Source organism: Aspergillus luchuensis, chromosome 4 (genome assembly GCF_016861625.1).
Source record: "Aspergillus luchuensis IFO 4308 DNA, chromosome 4, nearly complete sequence".
Taxonomy (NCBI): Eukaryota; Fungi; Ascomycota; class Eurotiomycetes; order Eurotiales; family Aspergillaceae; genus Aspergillus; species Aspergillus luchuensis.
Window position 1 is genome coordinate 2,619,793 of NC_054852.1, and position 16,532 is coordinate 2,636,324.

The 16,532-nt window shown below is 50.8% G+C and overlaps 7 protein-coding genes across 7 annotated transcripts; 1 reads left to right on the plus strand and 6 right to left on the minus strand.

Moving 5' to 3' along the window:
- Positions 1–2,149: 2,149 nt before the first annotated feature.
- AKAW2_40919A (uncharacterized protein) lies at positions 2,150–3,186 on the minus strand (the record flags this gene model as incomplete). Its single annotated transcript, XM_041689300.1, has 3 exons — positions 2,150–2,649; positions 2,700–2,949; positions 3,004–3,186. 3 exons carry the CDS (start codon positions 3,184–3,186, stop codon positions 2,150–2,152), a joined length of 933 nt encoding a protein of 310 aa, XP_041542999.1.
- Positions 3,187–3,674: 488 nt separating this feature from the next.
- AKAW2_40920A (uncharacterized protein) lies at positions 3,675–4,515 on the minus strand (the record flags this gene model as incomplete). Its single annotated transcript, XM_041689302.1, has 2 exons — positions 3,675–3,919; positions 3,993–4,515. The coding sequence occupies 2 exons, from the start codon at positions 4,513–4,515 to the stop codon at positions 3,675–3,677; spliced, it is 768 nt and encodes a 255-aa protein (XP_041543000.1).
- Positions 4,516–5,420: 905 nt separating this feature from the next.
- On the minus strand, positions 5,421–6,429 carry lea1 (U2 snRNP complex subunit LEA1; the record flags this gene model as incomplete). The annotated part of the gene is made up of 4 exons (XM_041689303.1): positions 5,421–5,801; positions 5,882–6,142; positions 6,220–6,260; positions 6,351–6,429. The coding sequence occupies 4 exons, from the start codon at positions 6,427–6,429 to the stop codon at positions 5,421–5,423; spliced, it is 762 nt and encodes a 253-aa protein (XP_041543001.1).
- Positions 6,430–6,968: 539 nt separating this feature from the next.
- Positions 6,969–8,807, minus strand: YND1 (putative nucleoside diphosphatase (Ynd1); the record flags this gene model as incomplete). Its single annotated transcript, XM_041689304.1, has 1 exon — positions 6,969–8,807. One exon carries the CDS (start codon positions 8,805–8,807, stop codon positions 6,969–6,971), a length of 1,839 nt encoding a protein of 612 aa, XP_041543002.1.
- A 2,339-nt stretch (positions 8,808–11,146) lies between these two features.
- Positions 11,147–12,799, minus strand: AKAW2_40923A (ammonium transporter; the record flags this gene model as incomplete). The annotated part of the gene is made up of 5 exons (XM_041689305.1): positions 11,147–11,845; positions 11,901–12,221; positions 12,268–12,448; positions 12,506–12,720; positions 12,791–12,799. 5 exons carry the CDS (start codon positions 12,797–12,799, stop codon positions 11,147–11,149), a joined length of 1,425 nt encoding a protein of 474 aa, XP_041543003.1.
- Positions 12,800–13,932: 1,133 nt separating this feature from the next.
- Positions 13,933–14,302, minus strand: AKAW2_40924A (uncharacterized protein; the record flags this gene model as incomplete). The annotated part of the gene is made up of 3 exons (XM_041689306.1): positions 13,933–13,988; positions 14,049–14,225; positions 14,278–14,302. 3 exons carry the CDS (start codon positions 14,300–14,302, stop codon positions 13,933–13,935), a joined length of 258 nt encoding a protein of 85 aa, XP_041543004.1.
- A 415-nt stretch (positions 14,303–14,717) lies between these two features.
- AKAW2_40925S (Zn(II)2Cys6 transcription factor) lies at positions 14,718–16,425 on the plus strand (the record flags this gene model as incomplete). Its single annotated transcript, XM_041689307.1, has 2 exons — positions 14,718–14,812; positions 14,889–16,425. 2 exons carry the CDS (start codon positions 14,718–14,720, stop codon positions 16,423–16,425), a joined length of 1,632 nt encoding a protein of 543 aa, XP_041543005.1.
- Between the last annotated feature and the right edge of the window lie 107 nt (positions 16,426–16,532).

The following is a 16,532-nucleotide window of genomic DNA, read 5'->3' on the forward strand; positions in this document are numbered from 1 at the left end:
CTCGATCGCGAGCAAGGGAAATGTAATGAAAAATTGATGTGAAGGCGGATTGTGTGATGGAAAAGTAGCGAAATCGTTTCGTCGTGGAGTCGTGAACGGCCGATGGGCGGTGGAGGTGAGGACAAAGGTGCAGGGATTCAGGAACCTACAACTGTTCCATGGATCGGGACTGCGCACGAGAGCGGTGTCGAACTAGTGGGCGGGAGGAGGAAAATAAGATACCGGGGTAGAAGAAGGTAGAATGAACGATGAAAAGGCAGAGGTGACTGGCACTACGGGATTGAACCACGATCAGGAGGTGAAAAGAAGGGGGGGGGAAGAAAGGAGGGCAGAAGAGAGAAGCAATGGAAGGAGAAGTGAGTTGGATGTGAAGGAGCTGACAGGACCGAAGAAGAAGAAGAGGAAGAATACTATTACTATTACTATTACTGCGAGGGAGAGTGACGTCCCCGAAAGTGAAGCCCGAAGCGTGGGTCTGAGCCATGCAGCAGGATGCATTACCGTAATATTTCAGCCCGCCCTTTCACATGACGATGACCAGGGGATACCAGATTACCAGTATGCATACCAGTCTGTTGTATGGACTAGAGCCAAAGTAGTAAGCAATGTTCGGTATTATGATTAAGATTCCTCGATATGCTTCCATTGACAGGGGTCCCCCTGCCAGTGCCGGCCACTCGGGCAATCCCATGGCCGGTTCCACTCCCTCTTCCCTCTCCTTTGTCATGGTTCGGGGGCCCCGGATTGGTTCCAGGCTGGTTGTCTTACGAGACAACCAAGAGTGTTGTGCGACTACACTAAAAGTACATATTCGTTGCAAACCCTCCCAACTGGTTTACTAAGTCCTTGCTAAGAGACCACCAGACCAGCGGTGAGTGTTTTCATCCTCTGTATCTTTACCATCGTGAGGGGAAACCCAGATCATAATAAGCATCATAAGGTGATTGTCAGTGAGGAGCAGGAAGAACGAGCAGCACTGCAGTAGTGTCAGGCTGAGTTCGGAGGAAACTAGTACTGTCTCTAGACGAGCTCCCGTCACAGATGAAACCCGACCGACACCAGCAAGGCCTTCCAGAAATGAGGTCCCCGTGTATGGCATTCTGGAAGCTTTTCTCCCCATATATTTCAAACACGTCCAGTGGCAGTTTCATCCACAATAACTGTAAGTAATGTTAGTCAAAATTGGGGCAGAACACGTGCCGACACAAAAACCACCCGTCACAAAGAACCTCCCCTTCCACTACCTCCATCAATCACTCCAATTCAACCATCCCATCCCATCGACATGGGTCTGCATCAAGCCATTATCCAATGTCGCAGCTGCAAGAAATGAACGTGAAATCTCCGGTCAAAGCCGAAGGTCATCCCAGACTCGCTAACGGCGACTTTACCCAAGAAAGTCATGACACGTAACGGCCTGTGCCCACGGCCAGACAGGGATCTCAAGACGAGTCAGAGCTCTCGGAAATGACCAGGATATTCTGCCCTTGACTGACAGCTGCCTCGACCACTGCAAGGCCGCGACCCGCCCAGGATTTCTCCCATCATGTCTTGCTCACCTTGTAGGATTGGGCTGCGGGACCGCCGATCGTCCCGCACGGAGCCGTGGGATGACAGAAGCCATCAAACATGGTTGGCTTTGTTCGGGCATGTTATGCTGTGATCCAGATAATCCTGGAGAATGGTTCTGGGCATGATGACTTGTTCGTCCATGATTCCTGGGTTTCGGTGTACAGGATACTCGGCTACCATGTCATTCCGGTCTGCTGATTGCATTGCGAGGTTTCCCCCGCCCTACGGTACTTTGGAGCAGTGCAGCAAGTTTGTCCCGCTGCACACCACTCGGCCGCCGCCAGTGGCAAGTCAGGCAATAAGTTGTTGCATTTCATTATTATTCCACTAACATACCCCGTACTAAGACCATGAGGTGTTTTTACCCATTGCTAGCTTGTTTAATCCGAATAAACCCTCGGGCTAGGCTCTGGCAGTCCAAACCAACCCATGACGCCAGACACTAGCTGCCTCCCTAACGCCAGAAGCAAATAAGGCCAGCAATAAACAAGAAGCCCCTTGTCAACTCCATAAAGAACAGGGAACACATGACGGGTCCGGTTGAAATGAATGCAGAAAGAAAGATCCTTCTCGGCCATCATGCCCTTCCTTGTTCCCAAAGCGCTATCCATTTATTCAGTATATACCGGATTTCATCGACGGTGTCCTTGGCCGCCTTCCATTTATCCTCGCAGTCTGCTATCTTGTCTTGTAGCTGCCGGTCCAAGTGTTTGAAAGCCGTCACTCTTGACGCCGCAACGAGGCTATCCTTTGGAAGGCCATAATTCTTATCCTTGGCTTGCTTCTGTGGGACCTCTTCTTCCTCGTCTTCCTCTTCTATACTAGGTAGAGCCCCGGCTTCAGCATTGCCTGGCAATGTCTTGGATGGCCTGCCTCGTTTCTTTGGTGTCGATTCACCTGTTTCGGTGTTATACTCGACATTCTTAAACTTGAGCTTGATGCGCTGACCCTCTTCAGATCCCGTTTCGTTGCCGCTGACATCGCCATCATTCTTCTTGACCCTCTTAGGGTTGGCCCCTGGCTCAGCAGTCTGCTTACGCTTCTTGGAGGGCTGGGAAGCTCCCTGTCCTTCCGCATCTATGCGAATTCAGCAACAATAAGTCATACGGAATATTGATGGCACCCACCTGGAATAACGCTGCGATGGACGCACCGTCTCTTTGCTTTCTTGCAAGGAGCACATGCCGGCGTCAACTTCTCCTTCGGGCTGTTATTGGAATCGCTGGAAGATTCCATCTTCTTGGTCTTCTTGGTGGCCTTTGAAGTTTTCTTTGGCGGGGTAGTAGGGGCAGGCTGCGCGGGGGGTGGTTGGGGGGCAGAAGGGGACTGAGGAGCTGAAGCAGCCTTGGCTGTGGCAGATGAAGCTTCGGAATTAGCCTAACAAACGATCGTTAGCGCTGCTCCACAAAATCTAACAACGGGGTAACCCACCTGCTGGGGGGAATGTTCAGCAGACGGAGCCATCTTCAAAGCAGTGTCGTCCTGCGAGTCGGATATTTCCGCTTTGAGTATGACTGATTCAGCGGCAGTACACGTGGGACAGGTGTCTGAGACGTCGCAGAAGCCCCGACACTCGGGACAGATGAGTCTACCACCTTCAGTGGACGAAGACATTCTGTTGGGGTTTGAGGGTTGTTTGTTCTTGGGTTACACCACGGAGGATGTTGACACAGGGAGGGAGTCGATTTAGCTATGATTTATAACGGTAGGACAGAGTGGATAATTATGTCTGATGGCTATAGCCGATTTATAGATTGATCCCGGCATGAAACACAACGACGTTGTCTTGATGCCGGTGCTTCTTTGTGCTAATTGTGTGTTTCAGGATACAACGCTTCGGAAATGTCCACAAAACGCCCCGCTTTATTCGGACAAGCAACAAGCAACAAAGAAGACAAACAGTATAATGCCTCGGTTTATCTCACCGCTACATTCAAAGACGACACCAGGCTTTATCACATTCCAATCTACTCATTGATGATACAGCGTACAAAGATACCTTCAATTTAATATACAATGAACCTCATCCATCACTTTTATCAATCCCACCAAAAATAGCATCAAGGAAAGAATAAGAATAAGAGAAATAATGTATCAAATAATCAAGGCCACAAATCCACCTCCTCCCACTCCTCCCCATCCCTCACAGCCGTCCACCTCGTCCTAATCGGATTCGAAGGATCATTAACATCCAACCTCTCGACCTCCTCCGGCCGAATCACCACGACCCTGAAATTCTCCCTCGCAACCTTATCCTTGAGATCCTCCACCTTCTGCCCCAGCTTCAACTCCGGATGTCCGGGATCCTGATTCCTGGGTGTCCCAGGAGGTGGATTTTTGAAAGTCCCTACAGTCAATACCCATCAGCACCCATACACCCTATCCCCCTCCAAAATAGAAAAGAAATAGAAGTGACGTACCTCTCATCCCCGGCGAATGATTCGCAAAATACATATCAACCTGCCTCTCCCAACTCCACCCTTCCCCCTCCCTAACCTTCCTCAACCCCTTCTCAACGAACCCCCTCGCCACCCTCTCCTCCTCATCGCCATCCCCCCGAGGATTACCAATAATACATGCCTTCCCCCTCACCCTCCACATATTCCCCACCTCCCTCAACCAAAACACCGCTTCAACCACACCCCCCGAGCTCTCCAATTCCTTCACCTTCTCCATCCGCTTGTCCGTCGTGAGGGCGAGCATCTCCGACTCGTAGATATCGGGGTTTAGACCTATGTGCTGGTCTTTGAGGGATTGGATGGCCGTGGGGTGGAGATTCAGGGTTGGGAAGAAGCCCCGGAATTCGACGGTGCGGGAGCGCGGGAGGGGGGTTGCGGAGAGAGGCGGGCAGGAGAGCGTGGTGAGGGTTATGGAGGTGGAGGTGGGGGAGGAGGTTAGGTGGGTTGTGAAGAGGGGGAGGTAGGGGGCTGCTTTTGGGGGCATTTTTAGTGCTTTGGGTGGGATTGTGTACTAGGATGTAATTGAGGGTATGATGGTGGTTGTGAGTGACTGAGTGGTAAGTGGGATGGGAGGGGAGCTAGATGATGGAGAGGAGCTATTGCATGACGTTAGGTTGTGTGGTGAGTGGTGTGTAAGTTGATAGCGGCAGGCACGTGCTGTTATCTTATCTGATCTGTTGGTTGGGTTGGGAATTGGTAAGTAGTGTTTGAGTTGTGGGTGAGATGAAATAATTATTCGGTAATTGGATCTAGTAGTGGATTATTCTTATGATATTTTATTTGGGAAATGCTGCTCATTTGCTGTATATGGAATGTGAGAATGTATCCATGGGATCGGACTTGGCGGTAGCTGGTAGTATATATATATATATATATATATATATATATATAAAGTACTACTACAGTAGTATTACTTACTCATGTATACACATAGTGGTGAGATGAGGCATTTAAAATTAGTGCTGGTTCTTTAAGAAGTAATAGTAGCAATGTAGGGCTTTGGAAGAGGATGATGGACTGGTGTAGTTAGTAGTAGAAGTGGGAAAGGAGATATGAATTGATGGAAGACTCTAGTGGTGAACCAGTATTGTTGAAGATGAGAGGAGCAGTTCTTACTTGAACTTAAGAAAAGTCCCTCCACTCTACTGCTTCCTACTAGTAGTATGACTTCATGTCTATCGAGAACAATCTTACGGCCGGACATCGATAGTTTCACTTTTGCAACTATACCTCTGCAATCAATCGGAAGGCGTACATCTTGAAAAACGTCGGGAAAAGGTATAATTTTATTGCCAAACACCGTGCCTCCATTCAGCACTAAACCAGATAAATATACCACAATAATGCACAAACAATCCCAGCAGAAACAAAGCACCCATCCTCAGCTATCTATGTCTGCATCTCCTCATCACTATCAGCATAATCCAACGCACCCCCAGGTATCCTCCCCTCATTCAACTCCTTCTCCAACCGCGAAATCTCCTGCAAACTCTTCGCCTCGCGAATCATCTTCTCCACCCTCTTCCTCTCCTTCTCCGTCAACTTCACCCGCACCGCCTTATCCGCGGGCGCTCCACGATCCGCGCCCCCAGCACCCGAAGGCACATCGAACGTGCGAGACTTGATTCCCATGATCTTGGACGCCAATGCGGACGGCTCCTCAGCTGTGCCGAACAGTTCGGTGGCTTTTTCGCGCTCCGCGTCTTTCACTTTCTGGTAGTCGAGGAAGCGGACGCTGGGGATGCGCCAAATGACGTAGTAGCGGTAGTGCTATACCGATACCAACAACATTAGACTTGCTTTGATCTCACTGAAGTAGAGAAACAGGAATTAGAGGAAGATGAGCTTACCTCCTTCCTAGTAACAGGATTCTCCAACAACACCAAATGCGTCAACTGAGCCAAATTCCTAAGCGGATCCAAATCCGCCAACTCATTCATGTTATTCGCCGTCAAGACCAGCGCGCTCAGATTCGGCACCGAGGATGATATCGTGGGCTGGATCTGCTTGACTCGGTTACGCGCGAGGAGGAGGGTGCGGAGACGAGGGAAGAAGGGGAAGTTTCCGAGGGAGGTGATATCGTTGTCTGTTAGGTCAATCGCATCTTGGTCCTACGCAGTTGGTTAACCTCCATACCACACATATAATGCCGCAAATAATTCCAGGAGAGAGATGAGGTGGTGCTTACCTTGGCAATACCCAAGTTCTCAATAGCGGGTATCTTGTGCCCTATACGACTCAAACACAAAACCGATATCAATCAAGCTCATCTCAAAAGTGTAGTATCTGTTCTTTTCAGGACTGGTGGCTGGAACGCACCTCGAAGATCTAGCTCGCGGTCTTTGAGCGGGTTGATGTACGACAGGGAATTTTGGATGAGTTCGACGGTCAATCGCATGGTGGCGGGTGGTATTCGGGAACGGATTCTATTAGGGTATCATGCACAAAGAAGAAGAAAGGTGCGCGGAAGCGACTGGTGTAGAGGAAATAGTAGATCGAGGAAAAGGTCAATTGAAGTAGCGGGGATGATGAGATTGAGACGGAGCTCTGTCGCGCATCTTGACTATCTTCACTGCTGCTGCTGATTTTGCCCGGGCGGTGAGCCGCTGTTCAGCTACACAGAGCGGCTCACGTGAGCAGTTCCACTATACGGGTTTACGTATTTACTATGAAGATGAGCACTTTAGAGTTATTTTCTTGATTTGTATTATGACTCTCATCAATAGTCTAGTATAATAAAAGTTAAAGAGTAGCTATGTACTCCGGAGCACGCCCCTGATAATATGGCACCAAGAAGCAAAGGACTATTATGCGGTCATACGCCGGCTTCAAGCAGCGACCTGGACTTGCAGATCCCTTCTGCAAGTCATGAATAAAACAGAACCAAACGCCAGAGTGATGCAACATTGGCAACATAAACATAATCATACAGCAGCATTAGTCGTCTGCTAGAGGGGTCATAAGTGGTGACTTGGGATGGGATCTCGACGGACTGCCTGCTCGGGAGCGGCGTCCATTGGTTGTCGGCCCCAATGCCAAAGGTGCCAGATGATCCCTGCTCTCGGTCCTCACGACCAGCCCATGTCGATCCATCGCGTTGGCTCCTGACCCAGCCGAGATTCCGAGGCCAATAGTCCCGGATGAGGAATTGTCTAATGCATATTTGAAGGTGGGCGTAGTGTTACCACTGCCCCAGCTGGAGGCCCGCTTAGGGGCCGTAAACCTGGCGGCATCGGCTTCAGACGGACGTCCCCCGTCAAACGAGCTGCGGCTGGATCCGCTCGCACCGAGATCGAATTCCTGAGCGCCTTCCTCAAGAACGCGCTCATAAGTAGGGCTTCTAGGACCAAAGAACGGGAGCTTGCCACCAAACATCCTCCTCCGCTTCGGGTAGTTCGGATGAGACGGACCACCCCAACCAAAGATGTTCTTGATCTTGTGGTAGACTTTCAGACGACGGCCTCGTCCACAAAGGAAGAAGGCCACCAATATTACGATGAGAAGAAACAAGACAAAGCCCGGGGCTCTGCGGGACGAGCTCCCTTCGAGGAGCGCATCATGCCACGTTGTGCCATGGATGCCTTCGGGACTGGGCAGCAGCTCCACGCTGGGGTACTGGAAATCGCTCGGAACGCCGGCAACATTGCTGCCAAAGCCGACAGGAAGTGCTTCTTCTGTTTCCAAGGGAACCTGAGACGAGGCATAGAGTACCATCTTGCCCAGGGTCCAACTGACTTCGGTAGAGTCGATCTTGTTCACGGCCTGGAAGGAGTCCAGATAGCCTTTGCTTTGGCCGTGGGACAGCATCTCCTTGGTTCCGTTATGACCCGAGCCCGCAATGTCCTCTAGTCCTACGCGCGGAATCCCAATACCATCATGCAACACGTTCATGATCCAGGAGGCCTTGAAGCAAATCTCCGAGGCCGATTCCCGATCGAACTTCTTTCCCCATTGGTGGGCTTCGAGACCGTTTTCTACGGTCGCCCAGTCTTGCGAACAGAACGATCGCACACGCTCCTGGTAGGTGGCAAAGTCGTAGGCCTTGTCCTTGTGACCCATTTCGAACGCCTCGTGAGTCGTGTGCCAGTACTCGCTGATGCCGACAAAATGGTTGACGTCGAAGTCGATAGCCGGAACATGCATCCCGTGCAGAAGACAGGGTTGGTCGGGGCAAGGCGCGTCTTTGTCCAGTAACGGGTATGTTTGTCGCAGACACTCATCGAACTTGCCAGTTCCCAGCAGATGCATTCCGTCAATGTCATCCGCCGCGAGAAGCTTGCCATCGATCGTGGTGCGCAATCCAGACGGCAGACACGGGTCAGGAAGCTCCTTGACGTCTCCAATAGCGCTGGCCGCTTGCAATGACTCCAGATAGCGCCTGCGCGCCTCGTGAACGCCGAATTCGAGCCATGAGGTGACAAAGACCCTGTGTTCCTGGGTTGATCCATCGACATTGCGCAGCCGTAAGAGTGTCAAATCATTCGCATGTTTTTCGCTTTCGGTCGCGTTTGGGGCAAACGCGATCTGCGCAGAAGCACCACCCATGTCCAGAAAGCCGTACGTATGGTGACCCTTGCCGTGATCGTGCGTGCCCGGGGAATCAAAACTTCCCAGAAGGTAGTTTGTGGCGACCCATCCGTACAATCCCTCGGTGACACCCGGAATGACTTGGATATGGACTCCGCAGTCGGGAAGCAGAAAATCCGAGTTCGAGCCGACATAAGAGCATATCTGTTCGAGCAGGAGGTTGCGCTGTACGTCAGGAAGCAGTCGCATGCCCGCAGTCGCGAGCAGGAAAATGGGGGTATCCTTCACGGCGTCATCGGGGACGATCTGTTTCGCGTGTTCGAGGAGTTCTGCCAGATGTTCAGGACCGACTTCTTCCGGTTTATCGGCAAACGACGACACTCCTATAAGACCAAGGCATTAGTATTGACCATGAGACGTAGCGCAGCCATCCACCAGACGTACCGGGATGTATCTTCTTCGTCCAGTCGCTTTTCGTTTTCACTTCGGGCAATGTCTGCAGATGCTTTCCCTTTTCCCGCGCGACAGCATTGTCCAACCAGCGATAGACGTGGACTCGAGTTCCCTATCTCCGGAATTAGAGATGGCGCAGAGGCATGTATGGCGCAGTATTACTTACGGACGAACCCGCGTCCAGAACGACTCCATATCGGTCTATCATTCGATATCCGTTAGTCTCCCTATAGGCGAGGATTAAGGACTATGCGACGGGTGCTTACGTTTGCCCATGAGGATGTCAAGAGAATGATAGTTCTGAATTAATTGCAGTCAAGACAGCCAACCATGACAACTTGAGAGGAACCGCGAAAGGGTGCAAGGTTTATTATGGGTGTGTGAGTGGGACGGGGGGCGAAGTCGTGGGCTGGAAGTGTAGTATGGGAGGTGGGACGACGATGCGGACAATTGATTACAAGGTCTAGTGTGAGGGTGAAGAGCGTATGTCGGGAGACGACGGAGAAGAAGTCAAACGAATGGCCTTGCTGAGAAGCAGCAAGATAACGACAACAAAGTCAAAAACGAAGCCAAAGCCAAAGTGCAGGCCTGGGGAAGGAGAAGGAGGAGAGGAAAGGGTGGGGATAGTAGCAAGCAGGAGAAGGGGAGGGAAAAAGAAAAGATAAGGCCTCGTCTTGCCTCTTCGCCGGGAACGGCTGGCTGACGCGACCAACTGCTGGCCTAAGGCTTGCCGTTAATCCCGATCGGGCAAGGTCGGGAAGATGCGATCCCGTCTGGGAATGGGTCCAGCTGGAATTAATTTGAAGATGAAATGAGCTGCCGGTCCACCTAGCTTTGCGGAAATATTATGATCTCGTTGATCATTTGAATATAGAGAGTACCTATTGCATACTTATTTAATAGATCAGTCAATACATCTTCATCATTATAAACTGAAGCAGAACAAGAGAGTGCAATCCATCGTGAATAAATAAAAAGAAGTTGAAAGAAAAGAAGAAATGAAAAAGGGTCTGGGCCAGCCAAGAATGCAACCCCGGCCCGCTTGACGTAAGCTCGCCAGCCTTGTTGCGCCATCCCTCTGCAATGATTGGCTGAGATGTTCGGTCGGCGATTCCCTCCCCCGCCATCCATCCTCTCATTCTCTCTCTCCTCCCTCCTTCTTGATTCAAAGTTGTTGTGTCTGTTCTGGGGTGACGACAGATGTGCCAGCCCAGCGGGTAGAACTGGAGTCCTTGGACCCCGAGATCGACACCAACCGACTACATTTGTGAATGACCTGCCATTCGCGTGAAAGTTTACTCCGCAGGGTGACATACGCAATCGAGGGGATCATCCGTCGGATTGCGAATACATGCACCCTCAAAACATCGTATTTATGCAGGGTAGCTTACAGAGTTGGTATCTGTGCTCTTCGCAGGCCCAATTACGGAGTACTATATGCCGATATAAAGCATGGTTGTACAACAGCTGGGCTTATAACTATCACATGTTATTCAGTCACGTTGCGTTGCCATGGCATCTGATGAAGTTGTGCTTTTTGGTACTCTGTATCCATCTGCATGTCGGCATGGATGATGTGACAGGGAATCAAATCAATCTGAAATCCGCCTCCACTTGATCGACCCCACTTTATGAAGGAAGCCAAGACTTCTTGGAAGTATATCGGCCATGTTATTGTCCTCTTTCCCTCGTGCGGCGAGTATAATCGAAGAGATCACTGGAAGGATAGGAAATATTTTGTACTACTGGAGAGATCATTTTCCCAAGGGACGTAGAAAATGAAAGAGCTATCATCGGATATTTTTAGATCATTTGGTGTTCACCCTCGTATAGCATGACGCGGCCATGGGTGTGCTGCATCATCATCTGGTGCCGTCCCCGATGCCTGAATTTTGTCTCCAGCAGGTAAAAGCGTAACCCAACGCTGAACCCCCCCTCTTGGCTGTGCATTGCACCTGCAGGCACTATTATAAGCATTGCGTCGGTGGATTATAACAAAACAACTACCTGACTGGCTACTCCGTCCGCAGGCCGAATTGGGTTAACGGACCGTCCTATAGTTGCAGTTCCCTGCATACACACCGAACTCTATCATTTATCTATCCCAAAAGCAACATAGATGGCTTCTACATATTCTATAAATTGCTCCCCTTTCTTTCCTGGCACTCCGTCACGCTCGTTGAGGATACTTTGGGTATCCCGACCAGCGTGGGACTTGCGGAGCCATGCGCCGTCATCGACCAATCTCCGATCTGTTCATCGAAGAACTGAGTCCGATCCAGTCCCAGCATTTCATCCTCGTCACTCACTCGCAACTGCATCATCGGAATATACTTTAGAATGAGAAGCATAAGGTAGGATACCACGAAGGAATACGATGAGATGGCGCAGATCTCCGCCAACTGCTTTCCAACCTGGACACCATTGCCATCAATCGCTCCTGGGGATAGCGTGCTGCCATCCAAAGCCGAGATCTTTTCGCTTGCAAACAGGCCCGTCAAGAAAGCTCCCACCATGCCACCAAGCCCGTGCAGCTTAAACACATCCATGCCCTCGTCGACATTAATCCACTCGTTCACATTTTTGAGGGAGGAGCATACGATGGCCGTAATGAAACCGATGCATGCTGCGAGCCATAGCGAGACACAACCAGCCGCTGGGGTGATCCCGACCAAACCTGCAATTGCACCTTCGCAAGCACCAACGACTGTGAACTTTCCTTTGTACCGGATCATGTCGACCAGAACCCACCCGAGAATGCCTGTGCAACCGGCGGTGTTGGTGTTGAAAACAGCAACCATGGCACGCATGCTGGCGTTAAGACTCGAGCCTCCCTATCGCCATATTGCTGTTAGACTCGAATAATAATGAAAAGTGGACCTCACGTACATTAAATCCCAACCATCCAGTCCAGATCATCACGGTCCCGAGGAAGACCAATGTTGTATTGTGCGGTTTGCGGATGGAAGGGTCCCCGTGATCCCTACGCTTGCCCAGAACCAACGCATAGGCCAGAGCTGCACACCCAGAAGCAATGTGTACGGGACCGCCTCCCGCAAAATCAATGGCCGGCAGATTGTAGAGCCATCCGTTACTGCTCCATGTCCAGCGGGCTAGCGGGCAGTAGACTACGGTTGCCCAGAAGAAGCTGAAGATCAATGAAGGTACAATGCCACCTCGTTCAAAGGCACCTCCAACGACAATCATCACCTGCTGGCCTTAGTACATCGCTTTTGTATTACTTGATCAAACTCACTGTGCATGCGCAAAAGAGCAGCTGAAACAGACAGAAGACGACCTCCGGTAAGACCGCGGAGCCAGGTGAGGGTGCCACCAAGACATCCATCAGGCCAAAGTTCTTCAGTGTACCGATAAAGGGCCCGCCGTCTCTTGAATAAGCAAGGGAATACCCCCAAAACAACCATTGAAATGTAGATCTATATAATGATTAGCGTTGCGCTAAATAACAAACAGGTCGCGACTGGCAAACTGACACTGCAAGAACCATGAAGGCCTGGAAGAGAAGAGCCAGCGCGGATTTCCTCCGTGACAGGCCGCTGTAAAGCATCCCAATCCCCGGTAAAATAAGGAAGACAATAAATGTGCAGGTAGTAATATAGACATAGTTGTACTCGAATCCGGTGTATTGCGCGTTCACGTCGACCTGGGTAGGATCACCACCCTCCGGCGTTGAGGAATTGTAGACTGGCTGTTCCATGGCATGCACATTAGCAAAACAAGTCTGAGAATGTCACTGGCTGTCGCAAGTCAACACTCACTTCAGCCATGATGAGCGAAGAAACAAAGCGGTGGCAATCTCTTTATGATGAGCCGACTTCCAACATTTAACCTCAGACTGTTTCGAGTCTGCTGTGCTTGAGGGGCCATTCACTTAAATAGTATTATAGATCACTGGCAGTGAGCTGCATTTGAATTCCCAATCTGCACATTGACTGCATAGTTTCTTGGCTGGACCCATTTTGAGATGGGGCATATGCGATATCTTACTCCGTAGATAACTTCAGCTGCAAGTGGTTGGTTATTCCGAAGTGTAAAAGAGATCGTTATCTGAGCCAAGAACCCACACGAATACAAATAGTCGGACTCGTCGCACAGAAACCTTCGTTTTGGATGACATGCGGTCGCCTTCTGCTGCTATCGAGAAGTCTGATCCCAGATGCCAAGGTGGACGATCACAAAAGCAGGGGAGCCCATATTGATAAGGGAAGAGGAAGGCAATCACAACCATGACTGATTGGCTCGGTTGGAAACCCCGGATCGTACATCCCTCTGGGGTTTAGGGTATCTCATGAAGGCTGAGCTGGTAAGAGCGATGTGATGTAGCCCATGCATGGAAAGCCGTCCTGTGATTGGCGAGAGATAACAGCCCGGCATATCGATGCTTCTCGCTTCCTCCAAGACTAGCACGATGAGGAGGAGTTTTCAGCTCCAATGGTTAGCACCTGTGCCCTGCATCTCAGCCAGGAGCTGAAGGGCTATGATATACGATCTCGTGGCTGAACGATCAGGTGATGGATGAGGATGTCCAGGATTCTGAGTGGTGCTGCATACAGTTGGACTCCGCACAAAACGTGCTAGCCACGCCATTCAGAGGCGGGCCCAAGCTAGAGACAGTAGTCCGACATGGGGAATCGGGGCTGGATATGAGAGAAACCTCGTGATCCCCAATCGGATGGCAGCGCTGGTGATCTACAACAATCTTCTGTTTCAGCCTTGTTGGCGTTATACACGTAGCCAGATGCCCCCAGCTTTTAGCTTTCAGACACGCCGGTACGAATATGCTTATATCGTCCATGCACCTATTGTATCTCTCATCTTTACAAATGTTGGAGAGAGGGATTTAGGTTGACATGCAAGCGATGGTTGCTCATGAGCCAAGACTGACGATCACGGCGGTTGATTATCCGGAAGTATTGCGGGGGCGGAAATCATGGCTACAATATTGATCTGCAACGCCTGATTCATGTTAACTTGATGACCACTCAATGGCCTTGGTGCCTGGATGCAGAAACCCACCGGCGTAGTAAGGGGGAGGATCTGAAGGATCCCATAAACACGAGGAAAAGGATCCGGTAACCTGACACGTCGTATTCGTCAGCAGCAAGTAATCCGCAATGCTTGGTATTGCTGTTGCTGTCTCTGAGCATATGCTCTTCGTAGCTTGTTCGATTGGTATTCCTCGTAGATTCCTTCCTAGTCGATCGTGAGTACAGGCCGATGGAGTGTGGGGGGACCCGGACCCTACTTTGTAGAAGTTGTATTGGTTCCATCGACCTAGTACCAAGGCACACCAAGGTCAGGTACCAGATCCATATTTATTAAGGCACAATTGTCCACAAGGTAAAGGGCGTCAACATATCCCCTCTAAGCTGCCTCTGAGCTGAGAGTATGTTCCGCCCGGCATCTTCGGAAGCACGCCCCTCCTGGCGAAACTCAAGTCTTGCAAGGTCCCAGACGATGGAAGAAACCTCATCTTCTTTGTCCAAGGGATCCAATCAGGCCGAATCGCCCCCAACGGGTGTGGCTGACTAACGCGAGCAGGAAGCATTAGTGTCATCCTCTCATTGCCTCATCCTGGTTCCTCCTCATTTTTTAACCATCACCCTGGCCATGTTTCTCTTGATTCTCGCTGGCTGGATAGCCGGTTCGTATATATAGGCTGCGGAATCTTGGCCGCGATCCAAAATGTCATCTTCAACCATGGGCGTCCAGGAACCAGCGCCGAAGAAAAGGACCCGGGTCAGTCACACCAAAGTGCGTACGGGTTGTCGGACCTGTAGGTACGGAGTCACCAGTCACCGTGCACCTTGACTGTTTGCTTGTGCATGGGGACCACCGTTAATGTGGATCATGTAGGATTCGCCATAAGAAATGTGACGAAACCCGGCCCATCTGTCGCATGTGCAGCAGCACTGGTCGGATATGCGATGGATACCAGCAAACCATCGATAGAAGAACGCGCGCTTCCAAACTCCGGCTCGCTTCAACATCGCCGTCATCGACTAGCAGCTCATCTTCAACCGTGAGCGTGCCGTCGTCCTTAGTGTCGGATCTGATCTTACACACCAATGAAATCGACCTCACCCGGCAGGAGCGTTGGTATCTCGATTTCTTCCGCAGGAATACAGCTTTCCAATGTTCCGGTTACTTTGATGATGACTTCTGGCTGCGTCTAGTTCACCAAGTCACCGAAGCCGAGCCAGCGGTCCGCCACGCTGCCATCGCATTAAGTGCCCTCCACTGTAACTTTGAGCGCACCACTACCGGCCAGGGGACCATAGACAGCCGCCTACCTCTTCAACAATGTGTCAAAGCAATATCCTCACTGCGACACCAGCTAGCGGGTGGAGGAGTTCCATCCAGCGCCAACATGGAAATAACACTCGTGACCTGCGTACTGTTCGTCTCGTTCATGTTTCTGCAGGGTGATACGCAATCTGCCTGTTGTCACTTGCGTGGTGGTCTCAAACTTCTTAAGGAATGGAGAAGCACCGGCAAGCCGGGATATTCTACCACAGGTGCAGTACTGATGAAAGTATTCGCCCGTCTACAACTACAGTGGTCAACTTTTGCCGACGAAGTCTTCATTGAGGAGGTGGATAGCAACCGCTGCGACGCCCCCTACATGGAGATCAACGATCTCAGTCTTGAAGAGCCGACCGACAGCTTAGAAAAGGCCGGCAGCCTGCTCGTCAGACTAGGCCGACTCGTCCTGACTCCTAATCCCTCAGACCCCTCCTCACCAGGCTACTGCACTGTCCTAGACAGCAGACGCATGGCCATCCTCAATAAGCTTCAACGCTGGACCACCGAACTCGACGATTCAATGACATGCACCGGCAACACCCTACTCCTCCGCGACAGCACCATCCTCACCGTCCTCAAACTCTGGAGCGAAATCATCTACATCATGGCCGCGACAGAAACGCGCCTCGGTGGCAGCGAGACACGCTTCGATGCCTTTCACCTCAACTTCGGCCGAGCCGTGGCGCTCGCTAAAATCCTGCTCCTGTCCACACCCGCCCAATCAACCATGCCCAACTTCTCCATCGGGATGGGCATCATCCCTCCTCTTTTCTTCTGTGCCTTCAAATGTCGCGACTGGTACATCCGGCGAGAAGCAGTACAATTACTCCGCAGCTGTCAGAGACAGGAAGGTCTCTGGACAACGCCGGGGGCTGTCCTCGTCCTGGAACGATTGATCGATATCGAATCTAAAGGCCTCATGCCGGGAGATCTGGTTCCAGAGTCACGCCGCATTGACTCGATACATGTGAACATTCTTCCAGATGATCATAAGATTGGGTTATGGTATCGTCGATCGAGCCGGCAGATGGGATTGGACGGCTCGGGGATGTGGGAGAAGGCACTACTGGATTATCATGTGGGGTGATGGTTGAGGTATCACAAGTATTTAATGGGACTTTGGTTGGCGATTTATCATGTATTAGATACCAATTTGCTCGGCGTTAATTTATATATCACATATGAACTCTTGTT